We start from the raw sequence: 23,987 nt of genomic DNA on the forward strand, positions 1-23,987 counted from the left end.
TAATATTATTTACCAGGACACTAAAAGGTTAAATAATTTATCCAAGGTCACATTACTATTACATGTCAAAAGCAAGACTAAAATTGAGGTATTTGTAACTTTTAAGTGTCCTCTCTAACATGCCATGCTGCTTCTCTCTATCTCTCTATGGACAGTCCTCAGAGACATTTGGATCTCCTTCAGTAGAGGATGGCATAAAATATTATATTTTTCCTAATTGTGTGAGACTTGTTTATGAGTAATGTATATACATCTAATCAAAACATCAAATACACAAGGTTAAAAGTATTGCTGTTTTAATGTGGCCCTTTGTGCTCTGGTTAAGAGTTAGGCTTATTGGTCCTGAATTATCTTTTTTTTTTTTTAAGCAATCGGGGTTAAGTAACTTGCTCAAGGTTACACGGCCAGGTGTTTCTGGGTGGGTGCTAAGTGTCTGAGCCCGGGATTCGATCCCCAGGTCATCCCAACACTGGAGCCGGTGCTCTTACTTGCTGTGCTACCTGGCCGCCCCAGTCCTGCATTATCTTTAAATAATACAGTATTATATAATGTTTTGCTAGTATAGTCATTCCATTTACAACAGAAAGGTCTTTGGGGAATTTAAATGACCATTTAAGCATCTAATACAGGTGCTCCCTATTCTGGGACTAATTCTGCCAAAAGTTGCAGGATTTTGTGCTTGCCAAGAAGACAAATGAACGCTGTCAGCAAAATTAGCCATAGCAGTTGAACAAAACAGTCAATAACCTTTCAGTCAAGTGTACTATGCAGCTAATAATATTTTTTCTTCTACAGTATGTGCCATACTCTAGTCAAAGTAGTCACATACACAAAACTGAACTAAATCATATCAACATAAATGTGCTCTCTTTGCCATCTATATCATAAATCATTTCTTGTATTTTAAAACTTGTGTAATATTAAGAGTTTTAAACTTAAAAAAACAAGCATTGCTTTCAATTGTTAGCGAAGTCTTTGACTGGCTGGTTGTTTGGTTGTTGTCCTTCATCACTATTTTGGACTCAAGGTACAGTATTCTAGTGTTGCTCAACACAGACCAAAATAATCTTGGAAAACTCTACCACAGGTCAAGCAGAAATAGTCCACATGAATTTGAATGGAGAAGTCTGTAAATGTGCACGTCTCAAATTTCTTTTGAGATAATGCAATTCTGCTTCACTTATAGAGATGCAGACACATAATTCTGAGCAGTCCTTTGCCAGTGTCTCCTATGACATGCAAGCGTTCCAAAATTCTTCAGAGACTTTGAGAGTATATTTGTATCATTTCTTCTGACCTCTGTGAGTTTTTGCCTCGTGTGAGTTATCTGTACATTAGTCTTTTAAGCAATCTTTGGTTTATAATTCAAACGATATGGTCAGTCCATCTGAGTTGAGCTCTCTGCTACAGTTTTTTGAATATTTGGCAGTTTAGCTCACACATGGACCTCAATGTCTGGCACCTTATCTTGCCAGGTGATCTTCAGAATCTTCCTAAGATAATTCAAATGAAACAGTTTCTTGGTATGTTGCTGATATACTTCCCAGGTTTCACAGGCATATGATAATGAGGTAACTGCCATTCTGCAGAGTGCAGACTTTGGCAGGTCATATCAGTTAGTCCAGGAAATAGAAATACCTATCATCTGAAGACTGACCTCACTATATCTAAAGAGGTTCATCACTGGGTTAGCAATTTTTAAAAATATATAACTCCTCGCAAATATTATCTATTGTCATATATGTTTTCTAAAACTTTACATTTATACTACTATAACCCACTTAGCCTAGGCTACCTGCATTTTATTGAAATTCTTTTAATGATACAGGGGTAGGTGAATTTGAGTGAGAAGTATCAAAATTCAGGCTTAGACTCTGACACATGCTAGCTAAGTGACCATTGGCAAGGCACTTAACTTCTGACTGCTCCAAGTCACTCTCTAAGACTATGAATTGCAGAAACATTGACAACCTGCACAGGTGGAGGAATTTTCCATATCTAGTCTTCCTTATACTAATAAAAATCATAGGTCTGCATGCCCATTTCCCAACAGGTCTTGTGTAGATAGATAGATGGATAAATAGACAGACAGACAGAGAGACAGACAGACAGATTAGATAGATAGATAGATAGATATAGATGATAGAGAGATAGAGACATAAAGATGCATATGTCTAGATATGTCTAGATTTGTACATAGAAATGCATGTATATGCATATGCATGTGTGTCTACACACAAATATGTATAATCTAGGTTTATCTCTATTTGCATATACATATTTGCATCTTATTGTGAATGCTTTTGGGAGGGGCACAGAATCATAAACCTAGAGCATAAAGGGGATTCAAGCATATCTAGTCCACCATCATTTTCAGAGACATGTTGGGTTTGTCATTTGCCATAGGTCACAGAGATAGTAAAGGTCAGGGGTGAAAATTTGATTCCTTGCCCTTTGACTCCTGAGCCAGTGCTCTATTTCCAGTGAATCTTGTTGTGTCTCATAAATATTTATGCATCCTCAATAGATGTATATACACACATGTATAAATCCAGAAAGACATCTTACATGGTAAAAACCTAATGCTTAATAATTTATTTTTGTTAAAAAAAGGGAACGGGATCTAAATAAAAAACATAGAAGAGACATGTCAAAGACCAAGAAGAGCATCTAAGCATTTCCCAAGCTGAAAATGTTATTTCTGCTGTTCAGGACCAAAAAAAAAAAATGCTTTCTTCCTTTTTCCTTCAAAGAAAATTGTACTTGTGGGATCAAGCATCATAGTTACTAGGCCAGTTTAATCACAGTATCTAACCTGATGTATAGGATTATTATAACCAAAATGTCAATCCCCACCCAAAAAATTCCAACTGTCACAATGTCTCCCAAGACTCTTTCTTCCATGAATCTATTTTTTTAAGCAATTGGGGTTAAGTAACTTGCTTAAGGTTACACAGCAGTTATTTCTAAGTGTGGTGCTAAGTATCTGAGCCCAGATTTGATCCCAGGTTATCCCAACCCTGGGGCCGGTGCTCTTACTCACGGCACCACCTGGCCACCCCTAAGCAATTGGGGTTAAGTAACTTGCTCAAGGTTACATGGCCAGGTGTTTCTGGGTGGGTGCTAAATGTCTGAGCCCAGATTCAATTTAAGGTCATCCCGACTCTGGGGTTGGGGCTCTTACTGTGCTACTTGGCCGCCCCTTCCATGAATCTATTACCAGAAATTGTTCTCTAAAGTAAACCATCTTCAGCCATATTTTTCCTAGGATGCAATCAAAATAGCTGACTGTATTTCCCATCAATCTATCTCCTTTCTAATTATAGCTGAAGTTCAGTGACGAAAGCCATGTAAATAGTGTATGTGTGTATAATCTCTAAAAAACCAGTTTATTGAATGGCTATTTCATGAAAAATAGACAATGCTGAGCCTGCTAAATGAGTACATAGGAGGAAAATTGAAATCAAGTTGAAAGTGAATTAATACAATCAAATAAACTATCCATGACAGTATAAAAGAGATAAACCTATAAGAAAAGTACAGAAAAAGGAAGAGAATATGGAATATGGGAATAAAAGTTGACTAAACTCACAAAAAAGAATTTCTGATATATCAAGTGCAGAAATACTACTACCTTAAAGCACTAAAAATAAATTTCAAATATTGGACTTAACTTTTTGAAAATTTATTTACAGAAAAACTGTTGTCTGCCCCATCATTGATTTGATTAGTGATGATAACTTTGAATACACAGCTGGTTCAGACATGACATATGGAGGTTTCAACTGGAAACTTAATTTTCGCTGGTATCCTGTTCCCCAAAGAGAGATGGACAGAAGAAAAGGAGACAGAACTTTGCCTGTAAGGTATGTAGATAATTCATCATGAGAAAAAAAAAGTCTAATCAATAGTCTTTAAAATATTACTAGAAATGTTTGTTCTAAATATAATCCTCATAACTTTTTTACATCTATTTCCTAAATTTGTCCCTAAACTATTTATTCTATATTTCACAATTATTTCTTTCATACAGCACAGTGGGGTAGGTATATAGTAGGTATTCAATGTAAAATGATTGATTAAATTAGATCTTCTTTAATATTCCCCTCCTCTTTAAAGATATTCTAGTGTGCTTTATTTTTTTATTTGTTAGAAATATTCCTTTACTTATGGGCCTTCCCACAAGAAAAGAAGATAAGAGCATAGCCACTTGAGGATTACATCAAAGAAATATCAATTGGATAATCCATTAAAAAATCCAAAAATGTTGGCAGAAGATACAAGCATCTTGGAAAGCTTAGGTGTACCTTATCTGTAAAAAGTTTTTTGATCAAGAAAACATTTTAAAAATAGCATTTACAATCTATAAGTTCTTCTATGAAAGTCCCTTCAGAGAGGGACTTCCTAATTATAGGTGGAAAGGAAGCTGTAATTTAGAACATCTTGATAAAATATAATATTGAAGGAAATATAAAGAGGATTCCAAAGAAAATGGTTGTTTTCCATTTGTTTTTATTTTCTGACATCTATATATATGTTATATAATATCACAAAATGTATCTATATATTATATATAGGACACATATAGAATATATGTTTATACATGTGCTTTTATATATGTATAGACATATATGCATATGTGTATTTATACACACATGTACATTATAAAAATATCCACCAACTTTTCTGTCTTTTACAAAAAGTATAATACCCCCATATTCTATATTCTTTTGGGTGATTTATTTCTTTTGAATATATATATATATATCCACCCCCACACTCCTACCCTCCACATATATACATATCCACACATATATGACATATATAATTTTATGTAATTTCATTTGGTTATATAGCATATATCCTTTCTCCATCCTTATTTTTAATATATATATATATATATATATATATATATATACACACATATATATTTGTCCCTTCCACTGATCCCTTCCAAACTCAATGATTAAAAGAAAGGAAGCCCTTACAAAACAAACTCATGTAAGTAAGCAAAGCATATTCCAACATTGTCCATGTCAAAAAATATGTCTCATTTTGGATTTAATGTTACAGGTACTTTGATACCTTTTCTTTCCTTTTGTTATCCACAACTTGCCAAGAAATAACTGCCAACTTTTTTACAAGAAGTCACATTGCAATTTCATACTCAGATCCCTGTGATTCAGTAATTAAACTAATACTTTAGTCCAACTGAATAAATTCTGAGTGGCCTAGAATATCCTATCACATCTCTTGAAACTGTAATATATATATATATTTTAGTAGCTGATAAATATTTACTCTCTGTCAAGATATGCCTAATTATATTCTTTGTCAGATTTGACCAAGCACTGGCAATTCATTAATGGACAAATATGTGTGCAAATTTCTGCCTATGTTGACTTTATCTTGGAAACCTTATGACTTGCTTGCAGAACAGTTACCAAAGAAAGGTTGTTAGCATCAGAAGGAGATAATAGCACATCAGTAAGAATAGGGCTCGAGAACAAAGGAGTAATATAAGTTAATTTATTCTGCCAATACTTTATGTAGAGGATTTCTAGTAGTCTTAAAAAAGCTTTGCATTCATCCTTAATATTTTCTACTATTGGAACAAGGAAATATAGGGTAATATTTGGCACCAACCATCTAAAAAGAGTTTCATTAGTACTTTGGGTTATATCAATGTCTGTATTACCAGTCATGTTGCATTTAGGTTTTTTTTTCAGACCATCATTTTGTGTGGAGCATTATTTTCTTTATCAGTCCACTATAGAGTAGAAGAAAGAGCATTAGATTCATTGTCAAAACACCTTGATTCACATCACATTACTCTTACTTACTATATTACCTTGGGCAACTCATTTCACTGCCCCATCTCTTTTTCCCTACCTCAAAATAAGGTGGTTAGAAAAGATGATGTTTAAGACCCTTTCAGCTCTAGCCAATATGTTACTTAGTGACTCATTATTATATTCAGTTTTGTGTGAGAGCAAATTTTAAAAGCATTCATTTTGTATACATTCTTCCTGTTATAAGCACATTGCACAAAGTTGTGCCATTTTCAATTGTATTTCCTTCTTTGAGAAACAGTCTAGATAATTGATAGAGAACTAAACCTCTCTAAGTAAGAAATTACTAACCTCATTGATAAAGATAAAGGTCTTCAAGGAGATAAATTACACATTATTTCTCATCTTCCATTAATGGTGATAAAAATTGAAATGCAGAATTTGCTGTATTTTCACTACAGTTTATAGATTTTATTGTCACATGGGGAGAAAGTAAAAGCAGAATGTATTTGATTTGTTTGCCTCAGGAATTACATGCTATTTCATTTGTAATTTTGCTCCTAAACCTCTGAGGGAATTGAAGGAAAGGAAACCTCATTCTTTGCTGAAGTTTTTGGATTTTATGGCAAAAGGTTAATTAATTCAGTAGCTATGTTGTAAGAGCCCGAAGGTAATTTTCATCAGGATAGTTGTAATGTGAACCTTGTACAAGTAATCTATCACTTGAAAAAGAGATGTGATCATTTCTCTCACATGCCTACAAATATATAGATAAATGGTGCTATGTTTTTGAACACAGGGTTTTTTCCCCCTCCTTGATTAATGAAATTCTAAAGAGCAAAATGTTAAAATTGTGTAAAATTTTCATTTTCTTAAAGATATGTCCAATTTAAATGTCAATTATGAGAGAAATTTATGGTTACTATAATTGGATAGTAAGTCATCATTTAGAAATACAATCACAGATCAGCATCACTTAAAAAGTAACTTGAACTTTTGACCCAAAATCATAGTGTCATTTTAAGAGCAAAAAATAAAAGTTGTTCCCCTTCACGTTGTTTCATTTTGATAGGTTTATTACTCAGCTTCTATAAAATGTGGAGGTTCAAGAGCATAGGACTAAAAGCAAAAGATCGGGATTCCTGCATTTACTGCTACCATTAACAAGCAATATAACTTTAAAAAATAATTTCACCCCTCTAAGCTTCAGTTTCCTCAGAGGTTCAAAATATAAGATCTCTAATTTCCCTTACAGAATGGAAATTCTATGATGACATGAAAATTTGTTTTCATTTAAAATCAGTCAACATTTAATAAGTGCCTACTATTTGCCAGGTATTATGCTAAATATTTGGGGGGAAAAAGAAGAAAAAGAGTCCCTGCCCTCAAGGTGCTTACAATTTAATGAGTATTAATTTTTAAAAAGTATTCACTCCTTCATTCCTGACTTTATTGACATGTAGGGGAAAAGTAATCCAAATTTTTATATTTAGTACTCATATCAATGAAATTATGTTATCTTAGGAGCAGAAGTGAACTATTTCTTGTTAGTCTTTTGAGAGGCAAAAATTGGGGGAGGGGAATTTATATTTTTCTGTTTAGAGAGGCATAAATAGGAAGGTAGGTAGCACAGTGAATAGAGTACTGGGTTGAAATCAGGAAGACCTGCATTCAAATCTGACCTCTGACACTAACTATGCTACTCTAGGTAGGTCACTTAACCCTGATTTGCCTCAATTCCTTATCTATAAAATGAACTGGAGAAAGAAATGGCAAACCATTTCAATATCTTTGCCAAGAAAAACCACAAAGAGGAGGGGTGTCACAAATTGTCAGACAACATTGAAAATAATTCAACAACTACAACAATAAGTAGGCAGCAGTTTTTTCTAAAATTACACACACACACACAAACACACACATGTATACATAATACACACAAAACTTTGGAGGACTTCGGTGGAATACATGCTCAATATGAATCAACAGTATGATATGAGAGTATCAAAAGCTAATAATAGTGATGTTATCCCTGACTGCATCTAGGACCAGCAAGGTGATAGTTCCAATGCTCTGTGCCTTCTGCAGTTCCTCCTCAGGGTATTGTGTTCAGTTCCACATAGCACATTTCAGCAAGTGCATTGATGAGACATAAGTACATTTAGGGGAGAACAATCAGGAAGGTGAAGGATGTTGAGGTCATGCTATATCAGGATTGTTTGAAGTTACTGGAGAGTGTGGCTGGAAAAGAATTCTTCCATGCCGATACTTTCTAGTCACTAACACCTCTATGACCTTCTCAAGCATCTCCTATTGCTACTGTTTAGCATCTATATAAACAGCGAGAATGGCTAGCAGAACTCTTACCTGCCCAGTTCTAATGCTTTTTGAAGTCCAAATGTTCTCAGTGTTACAGTCCTTGTTAGTGTATATACCATCAAAAAATATAGTGGGATGTCATTGAAGGTACTAGATTTAGATTCATAAAAATTGCGTTTGAATATCAGCTCTGCTAATTACAATTTTTATGACTTCAGGCAATTCTCAGATTCAGTTTACACAGTGCTTTGAAAGCCTTAAAGCATTACATACATGCTGGATTTATCTATAAAATGATCTATTATCCATAAGATATTGGACTATATGATCTCTAGGGTTACTCCTCGAAGATCACATATGTTCATTTATATGATGCTATAATATAACCAATAAAGTGCTATGCTTGGAATCATTAAAGATTTTAATTTGTATTGTGTAACCATGGTCAAATCATTTTAATTCTCTGTACCTCAGTATTTTAATCTGTAAAATGGGGATCATAGCCTTATCTACCCCCATATGGTTGCTGTTAGGGTAAAATGAAATGATATCTACAAATTTTTTAAAATATCAAAGTGATTACACTTTATAATAATATATTATAAATGTCAACCATTATTTTATATGGTGAACTCTTCATTATTCATACTAATGGACAACAGGGACATAGATAACCCTTATATCCTTTATTTGTATATGTATACATATATATATATATATACACATATATAATCACTTTCCTCAATTACTAAGTATATTTTGAACCAAACATTAAGTTTGTCAGTGCTCTTTGCCTTAGACTGGCATTAAATGAATTTGCTTTCTCTGTCCACAATCATATTTATTCATGGTCTTGCAAAAGGGTTCCAATGTGTGCTAAGTTAAGGGGTGAGAGCAGCTCATCAACAGAAGTTTGACATGGAGGATAGAGAATTGATTTAGTACTGTGGAGCTCTCTATGTCTGGACAAAAAAAAAAAAACTCCAGGTAATATGGTAGCATTAGATCAACTTTGCAGATTTGACAATAAAAAAATGTATATTGGGATTAAAAATGTATTAATATATTCTTTACTTCTCTCCTTACTCTAGCTTCTTTTAAGAAAAATTTAATGGAGAAATTAATGAAATATATTGAAATATTTCACCTTTTGTGTCTTAACCATATCAGTGCATTAACATTTGTAATATTTGACCAGCATATGGTGCGGCTAGGTGGTGCAGTGAATAAAGCGCCAGCCCTGGAGTCAGGAGGATCTGAGTTCGGATCTTGCCTTAGACACTTAATACACACACACACACATACACACACACACACACACACACACATGCACACACAAATTATCCATGTAATCTTGGGCAAGTTACTTAACCCCAATTGCCCTCAAAAAGGCAAAAAACAAAAAAAGAATCATATTTTACCAGCATGTAACTTGTTTTTGAAATGTCAATGAATTTAATTTAAAGAATTAAAATTCTACTAACATATAGTCTCATATGTCTTCACAAAATTTGTGTAAAATATTGACCTTAGCTGTTTTTAAATTAGAAGAAAAATATTCTTCAACCTTTCATTTTTTCCATTAGTTTTCTTTTTCTTTGACTACAAGGTAAGGAATTTTGTAGTAATAATTCATAGTTCCTCTAATAATTCTAACAATGGTTCCAGAATATACAGTGTTAGAATTGGAGTCATTAAAACTTGAGTTAAAATTAAATTAAATTACATTTTATTTGACCTCAGATTGCTGAACTTATATTCTTTAAGAAATTTAACAATTACTTCATACTATAACCATGTATTATGTATTATGCATTTAAAATAGTAGTCTAAGAAGGGTTAATATACCTTATTAATCTGTCACAGGGATCCATCACACACACACACACACACACACACACACCTAAGTTAAGAAGCCCTAGACTAAATTATTTCTAGATCTGTTACTATCTATCAATCCTCTAATCAATCATGACAACATCAATTTTGAATTACTTGACCTAAGTTCAAGTCTTAGCACCACTATTTATTACGTATTGCTTATTCACTTAGGCAATTCATTTAACCTCAAACAAGCTAGTTTACATGACCTCTCACGTTCATCTCCTAACTTCAAAGGTTATTATTCTAAAAATAGAAGCCTCAAGTAAATGTCAGGCAATTAATCACTTTTTCCAAACTAATTAGAAACTTTAGTCTTCTTTTGCCTCCATTGCTTATTTCATCAGCCACTTGACCTGAAGTAAAAGAATACAGAAAAGGCAAAGTGTTATTCTCACAAATATTTATTCCCTTGAAAGCCCAGAGTATACAGAGAATACTGCATTAGGCAGTGATGATCATGAAATCAGATTAAGTGGGAAAAGTGCCTTTCGTGGACAATTTAGGTTTTAAAGAATAGATCAGGAAAGTTGCTTCCAGCCTTTGGTGGATGGTAAATTCTTTAGCAGGTAAAGAAATAATTTGCCCTTACTAAGCAGAGTTCCTTCCTTCATTTTCCTGCTTATCCTTTAAATAGCTTTGAAAACTATTTGTGTTCCATAGTCCCTACAGGGACTTTGAGTAAGCTTCATCCTTGCTCATTGCCTGAGCTAGCAAAAATCTTTAAGCAACTTAATCCCCTCTCAGCAGAAAGTTCTTTCGTCATGCCAAGCATGATGTATCAAAAGACCAAATGGCCAGGGTAAGCATCCAAATCATTCCTCTACCTAACAGTATTCAGCAACATTTCCAGTTACGTGTTTCTGTGTAAAACTTTTCAAACTGTAACCAACTTTTGATTCTTTGAGGACTAGCTATTCATATGGAACCTTGCAAAAAACTTTACCCTCCCATCCACATAAAGAATAGGGTAATAGAGAAAATGGCGGTGAAGAAGCAGGAAAACTCTGTATGCCCCCTCCATAACCACCTCAAATACTGATAAAAATGACTTTAAATAAACTTTAGGGATACAGAACCCACAAAGTGACAGAGAGAAACAAACCTCCTGCTGAAGACAGACAGGCATATAGGGTCCATCTCAACAAACTAGGAGCAAAGCCCAACACCACCTGAGTCCTTGGTTTTAGCCCAAGGGCAGCCCAACCTTCCCCTGCTGGAGGGACTTTGGGAGTATGGATCACCAGCAGCTTACACCAGCAGCAGATCACCAGAATTAACAACATATAAATGCCAAAGACAAAATTAGAGGGCAGTGGACTTTGGGAACAGAGGGTCTAGGAGAGCTGTCTGGCCTCTGTCCCCAGAGGGAGAAGCCACTGAAGTGCAGTGGCCACTTCCATATGTCTGTTTCAGAGCTCCTGGCCTGCAGATTGTAGGGGGATGAAGCGACCATTCTGAGGGGTAATCACTCTTGCTTTAACCTACTTGTATCTGGATCCTGTTCTTGGGTGGTGGCCCTGAGGAGTGTGACCAGTGAGCCAGAGCCAGCAGATGCTTCTGAGAGGGCACCCAACAAATAGCTCCAGCAGCCGTGAAAACCCAAGAGTTTTGGGACAAAGCTCTCCTCTCTAGAAGCAGAGTTCTACTGTGACAAAGAGCAGAAAAGTCAAGTAATTGAATGGCAACATGAACAAGCAAAGGAAGCAAAGCAAGCACAGGAATCTGATTTTGGATTCTTTTTTGGGGGACAAAAAGGATCAAAGCATGAAGCAGCAGGAAAAAAACAAAGTCAGAACACCTCCACCAAAAGCTTCGAAGAAAAATATGAACTGTTTAGAGGCCATAGAGGAGCTTAAGAAGGACATTGAAAATCAAATAAGAGAAGTGGAGGAAAAATTGGAAAGAGAAATGAGAATGATGAAAGAAAATCATGAAATGAGAGTCAACAACCTGACTGAAGAAAATAATACCTTAAAAATAGACTAACTCGGGGTGGCCAGGTAGCACAGCGAGTAAGAGCACTGGCCCCAGTGTCAGGATAACCTAATGCCATCTATAGCCTGTATAAAGACAATTTTAGCATTACCACCCATCATCATCATCATCATCATCAACAACAACAACAAAATCTATATTTAGTGGCTACTCAGTGGCAGACATCGTTAGCATTGCCCTTGAAACAATTTGGATTTTTAGCACTGCCAAACCAAAGTATTAGCTATTATCAGACTCTACTTATCTGATTCTCATACCTGTGCTTTTGTGAGTGCTGTTCCCCATATTTCTAATCATCCTTCTTCTTTCAAGCTTCCCAATTTTTTAAATTTCTTCTTTCCTTAAGACTTATTTCTATTGCCACCTACTCATGAAATTTTCTCTGATCCCTAAAGTTGAATGTGATCCCCAAATCCTCAATATCAGGGCATTGTGAATTATTCTAAATTTGTGGGGGGTGGGGGGTTAGAGGAGGTGAAATAATTGACATGACTCCCAAATTTTGAGCCTGGGTAGCTAGGAATATGGTGATGCCAAATTGACAAAATTAGAGCAAAAAATCAGATTTGGGGGTGGGGGAAGATAATTAGTTTAGCCTGGAACAGAGGATAATACATTTTAATCTAGAAGGATGCTTAGAGGTTGTCTGGTGTGCCTATCATTTTTTCAGATGAGGAAACTATGCGTCAGATAGTGGCAAAAAGCTATACAAGTAAGTAGAAGAATCAGGATTCAAGTCTAGGACTTTTGTGTCCAGATCTGGCATTCTTTGCATTGTACCATGTTGCATTCCTTTTACATTACATTTCAGTGTTTCCAATAGATGTAAATGGAGGCAATAAAAAAATAGAATTAGAACTCTGGGAAGAGGTTAGGTCAAGAAGAGATTCAGAGAGGTACTGGGATAAGCCTAAAGATAATAACTAGAGTGATTGACCTGGGACTAAACACCAGGTCTATTGATCCAGCCCCTTGCTTTTTTCTCTCTACTATATGTTCTATTAATAAGGAGTTGATACTTTTTAACATTTTTAATAGTTACTAATTATTTCAATACTTTCTAGAAGAGGATGGTTAAAACTTGTGACTAAATAATGAGTTTTCTCAATTATGTGTAAATTCCTTCTACCAAATACTTAGTGTTTGCTTATAGTAGGCACTCAATATTTATTGAAATGAATCCATTATATTTTAAAGGTATTCATATGAACAATGAAAAGTTGACAGTGTTGTAGTTGTAAGGATGTATTGATTTGTATACTTGTATAGACTAAGAAATTTGCTTACTCTAGATTGAGTGTATATGAGGATATTTGATATCTGCATAAAATAATCTTCATTTTCATAGAAGGCTAGTTGAGTTTCATTGAACTTTTATCCTGACTCTAACATGGGTCTGGAACAGTTTTGAGGTGGAGAAAGAGAAAATTAATATGATAAAATATTGTGAATTATCACGAAGGAAAAGATTTAGCTTCTGAAAAGCAACATAGGTATGGACTGAGACAGAGTAGTTTAATTGAAAGGAAGACCACTGGACTAGGAGTTTAACACGTGAATTTAATTATGTTTAAATTAATTAAATTTAAATTATGCTATCATAATTCCTTGTCATCCTCTAAACCTCCATCATATCTCTGCTTATTTAAATCTGTTTCTTTAAGACCCAATTCTATTTCTACTGTATGAACTTTGGAAAGTCACAACTTTCCTAGGCCTCATTTACTTCATAAGTAGTGATGAGGTTAGACTAAAGGACCTTAAATTATTCATCTATCCTTCCCACTCGCTGTTTAGTAGTTTTCAGTAATGTCCTATTCTTTGCAACCAATTTTGGGGATTTCTTAGCAAAGATATTGGAGTGGTTTGCCATTTCCTTCTCTAGCTCATTTTACAGATGAGGAAACTCAGAAAAACAGGGTCAAGAAACTTCCACAGCATCAAAGAACTAGTAAGTGTTTTGAGATCTGAGGTCAGGTATTCCTGAGTACAGGCCAGGCACTCTAAATACTGTGCCGCCTACCTACTCTATCCTTCCTACTATACTCCCCCAAATGAGCAAACTAAGAAACAAAAGCAAATCCCTCAGTGCATATCTAGACAGCAAACTAAAACAGATTTACACATTAGCCATTTCCAAAAGTGTGTGTCCCTTCTTCTTAAGTTCATCACCTCTGTCAGGTCAGTAGTATGTTTACCATCTTCATTCTTTTGTGCTCATAGTTCATCATTCCTTTTATCAGGTTTCTAAGTTTTCAAAGTTGTTCTTCAACTTTATCATTGTTTAATTTTTTTTCTCCTAATTCTGTTAAAATTCTTAATAGTCTTACTCCTCCTAAGTAGAAATATCTATATAGTTATTGAGAAAGATAGAGAGAGAAGAGAAGAGAAGAGAAGAGGAGAGAAGAGAAGAGAAGAGATGTTATACAAAAGAGACAGAAACAGATTATTAGCATTTTTTCTTTAGTTGGTTCTGTAATTTTACTGGTCTAGGGAAATACTAGTGAGGAATCTCCCTTTAACAGTGCCAATGAAAACTGACTACTGATTTGAGCTTCTAGTTTTAATGAAGAACCTTCTACATGTTAAAACATATTAGGTCTACCTGTACAAATGTATGACAGAACATATACAAGATTCTCACAGAGTATCCTGTAACAAATAGGTTGTTTCTACATGATTGGAGGCAATATCACATTAATGAATTTAAAGGTTGATCAGAGTATTTAAGTATGTATACATCTCTAATCCTTGCAAAGGAGTTAAGCAAACTGGAATATGAACATATGTGAATTATGTTCTTAGCAACTTGACCTTCACACACTGTTTGAATATCTTGTTTTGAATGAGTGCTTTATTATGATTTGATAGATATTTGGAAAACTGTACAACTAAAAAAAATATGATAACTCTTCTGTTGTTCCTTAATGATTATACTGTTAGTGCTATTTTTTTTTCTTTCCAACAGCTTCCAACCTCTAAAGATTGACTCATCATGCTCTACTAGTTTCTTAATGCCATCGTATCTCCTCCACTCCAGAACACCTGATTTTGCATATGGGAGAGACCCAAATTATTCACTCTTCCCTTATTTTGGTTCTACATTACAACTGAAAATGCTTCTCTAGATTTTCTAAATATTTTTTTGTGATTAACACACTAAAGAGAAAAAATATGAATAAGGTTGAAATGACACAGGGAGATAGAGAGATATATAGATAGATAGATACATACATACATAGATAAACGCATACATACATACATACACACACATACACACAATCATCAAATTCTTAATTCCAAAAAGCCATTCGGGGTCTAGGTTTTAATCTCTTTTAGTTACCTCTATCCATTGAAATATCTCCTGCCTTTGAGTTCTGCCAGACCTATCTTTCTGTTCCAAACACTAGATCATACTTATTTCTAGCTAAGCATTTGGCTTGGCAAGGCTACTAGGCATCTCACCTCTTTTGGAATCTCTTTTCCTAACATAATTCTTAATGTAAATGCTGACATATTATCAAAACATCATCCCCTCTAATGTTATACACTGTCCTCACTATCACCATTAACACCACAAGTCCTCCTTTGATACTTCAAAAGCATTTCAGTTGCTGTCTTGAATTCTGTCTTATGAACCATGGATCTGGAAAAATCTCTCTTGTATCTTTGAACTGAAAAGGATTTTTTTCCATCTAGCTTCAAAATTGCCAAAAGTTTTGCAATATTTTCACTTTGGGTTTCTGAAATATATTTCATTTTTTTGTCCCTAAAAAGGCAACCCAGACACAAGAACCATTAATAATACTTGAGTATAATAGATGTGCAATAGATAGATGCCTGACTGCAAAGATGAAAGAACCAGTTAAATTTACTTTGTATTTTTGTGGTTATGGCTTGTGTGATCATAGGGAGATATAACATAAAGGCAGAATTGTCGATATAGAGCCTTGCATGTGTAGACATTCTATATTATATATTTAATTGAATTTAATTTAACAAATATTTATACAAGTGTCCACTTGAATGAAATGATTTGATAGAATGAAGATACAAAGAGATAAAATAAGTATTTTCCTGCCCTCAAGGACCTTATATTCTAATAGTGGCATACAGCATGCATTCAGGGAAGGAAAAATACAATGTAATTTGAAATGAGAAAGAGCATTACTTACTGGGGACATCAGAGAATACAAAACTGAAGAGGTATGTCCAGAGCTGATATTATTCTGAACTGAAAATAAAAATTCAGAGAATTAGAGATGAGAAAGGTACGTTCAGGCATAAGTTATGGTTCATGGAAGCATGGATGGCTTGTCAAAGTGGGGAACATTAGAGGACCAATGTACAGAAAAATAAAATGTCAGTAACACACATAGACCTTATATATTCTATGGGCTAAGAGACAGTAGGAACAGAGTCTAAGTGATATTGCATGTATTTATAATGGCCTGTTTTATATTGCAAACCTTAACATAAAAATCTATTAAATTAAAATATATGGGTACTTTTCTTGTCCTTCATCAGGTATAATGGAAACTTATTGCAATTATTCTTTATTTAGAATTGTAAAATTTAGTTTCATTATGTACTTAGATATAGTTTGTGCCTTATTTTATGTTTCTTCTCTATGCAGAAATGATATCCATTTGTTAAAATGAAAATTTTGATTTGCTTTCTTAAAAGACTGCATTTTATTTCTTTTGATAAGTGGCTAGGTATGTTGGGGGTTATCATTAAAATGGATCACTTAACACTTTTAACTCTTTGGCAATATTATGGTGGAATAATTGCAACAATGTTTGTCTATAATCCTATTAAGGAGACCATTCAGTATCACTGTGCTATATACAGTTATTGCCATTGAGTTTGAAAGCCCCACTTAGGTGCAGGGTCGTAGCCAGTCAATCACAACCATCTGCTCATATTTGTTATTGTTTCTCATTGTAACTTGGGAAGGTCAGTGATACTGGGCATGGCAGAATCCCAGCAAGACCAAAAGTAATAAAGCAGCTTTGAGACCTAAGAAGCTTTAGCTTTTCCAAATGACAGACAGTTAATTACCTGAACTTGAAACATTAGGCACACTGGGAGAAATTGAGAACTCTGCAATATGGTATGTGCCCAAGTACAGTATTATTTGCTTTTTATTCAGTGAATGGTGCTATCTTATCAGGAGATGTGAGCATAACCAATGACAGATGAAGATATGCTAGTAAAAGCAATGAAGTATTTGTTAAGTGTTACAAAAACTGTGAGGACAAGACAAGCTGATTTCTGCTTGGATGTCAGACTAAGTGTAATAGATAGAAGCAATTGTACAATGCATATATAATATGTCACATTCAAAAATAGTCCTGACCTTCACTGGCTTATTTGGAAGCATGCTTTTCCAAATTAGAATAGTATTTACAATGTATAGGCAGGGGGGACATATTTTCCCTCTAAAGGCACCTTAATTCCCTCACTAATAATATCCTGTTAAAATTTTTGAGGGGTAGTTAGGTATGAATAGTGACTCTAGACTTAGAATTAAAATGACTTGGCTTCACTTTTTGACGCATACTAGATGTTTAATTGTGGTCAACTCAAATGCTCCAAGTTAGAGAGGGGCTGTTGATCTGTATCACTGGAAGGACTTTCTATTCAAAGAAGTTATTACAATGATACAATCACAGGTCTGTATCAAAAAATAAAAGAAGAAAATGTTATTTCTAAAGGCAATGCTTGTCCTTTCAGTTACTGCATGGGGAGATATTTGGGTAGAAGAAAAAGGGAATTTTGTTCCAAGGAGAAAATACTATGCAGTTTTGAATCACTATTAGATGACCTTTCAGATGAAGATTCCACTGATTTATGGTCACTCTTAGAGTTAGACATGTATCTCTTCCCCTGTAATTCAAGTGAAAGAGGAATAACACATTGGCAGGTACAGCTTTTATGTTGAAAGAGATAATTTTAGAGGTGTCATCATGCCAATACCACCTCCTATAAACAATTTATATCATCTAAGAAAAGTTAAATGTTCAGTAGAGCTGTTCAATGAAGACAATATCTTCATGCTCCTCAAAAAATTGAACTTGATCTGAATGTGCCTGTTTTGATAATTTACAATTTTGATAAATGATATTATGACTGAAAGTTTTATGATCTGCTCTGCCTTTTCAGAGGAGGGCTCAAGGCATAAAATTTGTATCACTAAGCTTTTCCAAGGTGGTATTTCAATCTTTCCCCAGGTCTTACTTAAAAGATCAGTATTCTCTCAATTGAGCGATCTGGTCAAACACTGGGAAAAAAGTTAAATTCAGACTAGTTTTATGTATGTGTACATATATATATATACATATAAATATATATACATACATACATATGGGGAGGGGGTTGTTGAGGTGGGGGTGGGTACTGGGATGGGAGAGTATAACTGGGTGGAGGGTTATGGGGGGATGTGCATATGTGTGGATGTGTGTGTATATATATATAATACTCTAATGTTATATATATATATGTTACATATATAATATATGTATACATTAACATGCATTATCATTATTTTTAGCTTTAAATCTAAGATTTTTCAATACCTTTTTTGAAAAAATGTAAAATATCTCTGGAGATGTATGTTAAAGTCTCACTTGTTAAATTCCACATATTGTCTTTCAAAGAATATTGTTTTGTTTTGTTTTTTTCAACTAGGACCCCTACTATGGCTGGCGGCCTATTTTCAATTGACAGAAACTACTTTGAAGAAATAGGAGCTTACGATGCAGGAATGGATATCTGGGGTGGAGAGAATCTTGAAATGTCTTTTAGGGTAATTGCTATTTCATTTATTTTATATATACATATATATATATATATATCACAGGTAGAATATTCATTGACATCTTGTAGCCAAAAATGCAATCAATTTGGTTGATAATTTCAACATATACTTAAGAAAATATATTAGCATTGTCTTGCATGCAGTATTGTCTGTCACATGCAAAATGATATATGTTGTTTTTTAAGGTCCTTTGAATCATAATTTTATCATGATAAAAATATAAAAATATTTATTTTCTTAATCTTTCTTGAAAGAGAGTTTTGGGAGGAAAGTATAGTACTAAAAAGTTCAGAGTTCTGACCCTAAATTTGTGAATTTATATGTCATTGTGCATTTGTAGGACCTACTTAAGTCAGTTATGAGATTATTCGTTAGTATACTATTCTTAAAGCAGCAGTAGCTACTGCAGCAAAGTGATTTTTTTTTCTAATAGTGAAGGACAATTTGTAATAAAAAAAATTAAAACAAAAACTGTCATTTGTTTAGAAAGTGGCCTTTTGAGTTAATGAAAATCTTGGATTTACTTTTAAATCACAAAGGAGATTAGGACTATTAGGTAAAATGACATTTGTATTCTATATAGATAGGGACTGAGACTGTGGTTTCTTTGATATAGTAAACTCCCCAGTGAAGGAACTCTGCCCATGTGGTTTGACACCTTCTCTACAACCAAAAACTTTGAAAGTAACCAGAACATTGAGAAGTGAAATGACTTTGCCAGGATCATACAAGAAGTAGTCTCAAAGGCAAGACTTGAAACTAGGACTTTGTGGCTTTGAGACCAGGAGTTTATCCGCTATTCCATGGGGACTAATAGTTAATATTATTCAGTATTTAAAATCATCAATATTCCTGACTATCAAGAGACATGAAAATATTGAGACAGCCTTTTCTATACAAAGTCCTTTGCTATTTATAAGAGTCAGCAATTCTTGTGTTAGGGACTTGTTCAGTTGTATTTCATTTGTGTCTGATTCTTCACTGCCTCATTTGGTGTTTTCTTTGCAAAGATACTGGAGTGATTTGCCATTTCCTTCTCCAGCTCATTTTATAGATGAGGAACTAAGGCAAACATATTTAAATGATTTACCCAGGGTCACACAGGTGGTAAGTTTCAGAGGCCACTGTAGAACTCTGGGCAATTAATTTCATTTCCCTGACATTTAATTTCCTCATCTTGAAAATGGGAATTATATGGGGCGGCCAGGTGGCTCAGCGAGTAAGAGCACCGGCCCCAGTGTCGGGATGATCTGGGGGATCGAATCTGGGCTCAGATATTTAGCACCACACCCAGAAATAACTGGCCGTGTAACCTTGAGCAAGTTACTTAACCCCAGTTGCTTTAAAAAAAAAAGAAAATGGGAATAATTGCACCTGCCTTACAGGGATGTTGTTAAGATCAAATGAGATAATATAAATAAAAGAGAATGGGGAGAGAAGGAATAATCATTTATAGAGTATTCTATATGCCAGATACTGTGCTAAGTGCTCTTTACAAATATTATCTCATAGGATCTTCACAATAAAACTGCGAAGTAGGTGCTATTATTATACCCATTTTAAATTTGAGGAAACTGAGGCAAACAGAGGTTAAGTGACTTCTCCAGGGTCAGTCAGCTAGAAAATATCTGAGACTAGATTTGAACTCAACTATTCCTGCCTCAAGGCCTGGCACTGTATCTGCTACACCATCAGCTGCTGCATAAAATACATTGTAAACTTTAAAGTGTTATATGAAAACTAGCTACCAGTTATTATTCTCAGCCAAACTATTCTAAAGGTTATTTTAATATGGCTATTTATCTTATCTATTTCACTCTTTTTCCTACTTTTACAAAATTAAATTTGATTTTATAGTATGTAAAATATGTAATATCAGGCAAATTTACATCAAAATATGAAAAAATGGAATTTAACAACCTAGAGAAAACATTCTATTTTATGGTATGGAATATAATAGGAAGGGGATTTATCTTGGAACCTGGTCAATAAGGATTTATTCCAAAAGTACCAGCAAATTCGTGTTATATAAAGCTCTCAATTATTTGACTTTCCTGTGGTTTGAACCCTGGAGATACATTATAAAACCAAACTCTAAAATATTTCCTGTCCTAATATTTACCTAACAGAATTATAGACTTATAGATATCTTGAACTTATCCCAAAGACCCAATGCTAAATTCAGAATATTTCCATCATTGTTCTTCTCATGTTATCAAGACATATAAATTTATATAAAAGATATAAGCAATTAGCAAGAAAACAGAAAATTCCTTAGATTCGTGGGATTTTATAGGTGGAGGAAGCCTAAACAATTATCTAAATAAATTCTCTCATTTTACAGAAGAAGAACTGAACCATAGAGGTTCAGTTACTAACCTAGTTCACATCATGAGATTCTGGCAAATGCAAAATGTAAACTTAAGGTTGCTTGCTCTTCCCAATATGTCACACTGTCTTCCTTTTAATTTGCTTGGATGACTTTCTATCAGAAAAAAAAAAAACAATTTGTTTAGTTTTAGCGTTCCTGCTGGGGAGCAATGATGGACAGTGTTACTGACACCATGACTCTGATTATGCAGCTGACATCCTCATCATTCTCCTTTTCTTCCTTGCCTTAATCATCTACTTTCCTCTCTACCCACCTCTCTGTTCTATTTTTTTGTTCAAAATGTGTAACTGGAATTGAACAGTCCCCCTTGTGCTGGTTGGGAAACTCATTTACAGATATAAATAGTGAAACATGGTAGTAAAAACAGGGAGCAAAGATGGTTCATGGGAGAGTGAATGTTTGAAAGAGCAGTATTCTTGATGGGGAGATAGAAATTTAAAAAAAAGTTTCAAAAGTAAGGAATACATGAAAGAAAATAGGACTAGAAACCTATACATACCTTTGCATTGTTCCCATTAATGGGAGCAACATGGTGTAATGGAAAAAAGTATTCATCCATGAGGTCAGGAATAACCTGGTTTCTGATTTGGTTTTTCCACATAATAGCTTTTTGACTTTGGCTATGTCATATTACCTTTTCATAAATTTAGAATTAAGATTGTTTTATTCTTCTTTCCTTAATTTTGTTCACTTGTTCTGAGAGGATCAGGTACTAGAGTAACAAATTCAATTCCTCAGGTAGTTATCAAGTGCCACTATATCCATAGTGCTATGTTAAGCACTTGGGATACAAAGACAAAGATGTTTACCTGTTATCAGAAGATAAAACTTGTCATAAGTAAATAGTTATAAAGTAGTTTCACATATTCAAGAGAATACTAACTAAGGGGAATCATGAAGGGCCTCAGATAGAAGGAAACACTTAAACTATGTGTTGTAGGAAAGTAGGGAGTCTACAAAGCACTGTGACTTTGTAGGAATGCAGGAAGATGAAAGCTGCACATGGCCAGATTAACTGGATTGAAAAGTGTGAGAATGGAAATAATATGAAATAGACAAGAAAGGTATGAGTCATATTGTTAAGGCTTTAAAATGCCAAAGCTGAGATATCAATACACTCACATGTGTGTATGTACATGTATAAGCATGTACATATAAGTTCATATTGTACCTATCCACATATATGTATACATGTATGCATGCATGTATGTAGAGAGATACAGAAAGACACAGATTTATAGGTATATATGTGAGTATCATAGAGGCAATAGAGAGTCATTAAAGGAGAGAATATTAGAATGTTACGATTAGAATAGTCTGTGTCCTGTCTTTTTCCTACTGCCTTTTGTTCCTCAACTGTGTGTAGGCATGCCTCTTGGACTTTTCAGTGTTTCTAATCACTGCCTATAACACTTTCCATATCATGACCAGTATAACTTGGGTGATATATATATATATATATATACATACATATATATATATATATATATATATATATATAAAAGCATGTATAACCCAGACAACTTTACACTAATGAGAGAGACACAGAGAGAGACGTAGACACACATACACACAAACATGGGTACATATGTGTATATCAATCATACATACATTAACATACAGATATATTCACATGATCAATAAAAGTTCATTGAATTCAGTTCTTACATTTAAATATTTTTTGTTGATCATATTCACAAATTTTGAAAGGAAGAAATGTAGACTTCAAAATTCTGACATGGAACAGCCTCTAAATAAATTTCAAAAATCTATCTATATGACAATTGGGATGAGCCAGGTTCCCTAGCTTGATCAAATCAGCCTAGCATGTTACTATGAAGTTATCTGATCTATTTCCAAACTTTCTAAAAAATGCAAATAAGATAAACTGAGACTTTCTATATATGGGAGCAGAAATTACATTTCTTAGCTCTTAAGTCAGTGGCATATGCCCTGAACCAAAAGTAGAGTATAGCTTAAAAGCAAATAACTTCTGGCAAAAGTATTTGTAGGTGGATAAATGGATAACTGGAATTATACTTCTAATAATGAACACATCATCTTGAACACTCACATTTAAAAGCTTTTGTTCAGGAGCTGATGCAAAAAGAGAAGTATAATAAAAGTAACCCAATCAGACTCCTTATGTTTAAAATGACTGTAAGAATTCCATTATGAATATAATTCATGAAATAGTGATTCAGTGTGCACTGAACCCTTTAAGAAAGCACATGAATGATGGGAAATTTTGGAAACTTACTAGAAGTTAGCAGTAACACTTCCTTTGCCTTTATAGTTCTAAGAATTTCATACCTGGTCATTTTTTTTAATAGAGTTAAATACTCCTTACTCTAAAAATCACTGTATGTTTATATAAAATTACCTGGAAACATGTAATGCCATGCACAAGTATGCAGAAGAATGCTACTGTGGACAGCTTTTAAGGTTCTGATTACACAGTATAGTGAACACTCTATTCAGTATCAAATCAAAGCAAAACATTCACAGAAAATCAAGGTACAGCATTCACAATATTACAACTTATCACAGAAAATCACAATATAGTATTCACAACAGCCACATAGTTTCCACCATAGTTGCCACAAAGTTTTGAACAAAAAACAATCATCTCAAAGTACATTAGTCAATGACTTCCACTCATGGGGCACACTAAGTTAATTCAATCAGTCACTTATTCAGCAATCAATTATTAAGTATCATTAATCACTAAGTACAATCTTTAGAAAATACACAGACCCTCCACCCCCAGGTCACTAGTAAA

At 34.1% G+C, this 23,987-nt stretch overlaps 1 protein-coding gene across 5 annotated transcripts in view; it reads left to right on the forward strand.

Moving 5' to 3' along the window:
* GALNT13 (polypeptide N-acetylgalactosaminyltransferase 13) overlaps positions 1-23,987 on the forward strand; it is an 812,973-nt gene that overhangs the window by 482,888 nt on the left and 306,098 nt on the right. For all 5 annotated transcript variants that reach the window (XM_069080111.1, XM_069080110.1, XM_069080113.1 and 2 more), the window contains 2 exons: positions 3,696-3,866; positions 18,684-18,801. In XM_069080111.1, coding sequence (XP_068936212.1) covers positions 3,696-3,866; positions 18,684-18,801 — 289 coding nt within the window. The remainder of the gene's footprint in view (positions 1-3,695; positions 3,867-18,683; positions 18,802-23,987) is intronic.

This window comes from Petaurus breviceps, unplaced genomic scaffold (assembly GCF_028583685.1).
Source record: "Petaurus breviceps papuanus isolate PSGF00001 unplaced genomic scaffold, PetGlider_PUasm1.0 91133, whole genome shotgun sequence".
In the NCBI taxonomy this organism is placed as follows: domain Eukaryota; kingdom Metazoa; phylum Chordata; class Mammalia; order Diprotodontia; family Petauridae; genus Petaurus; species Petaurus breviceps.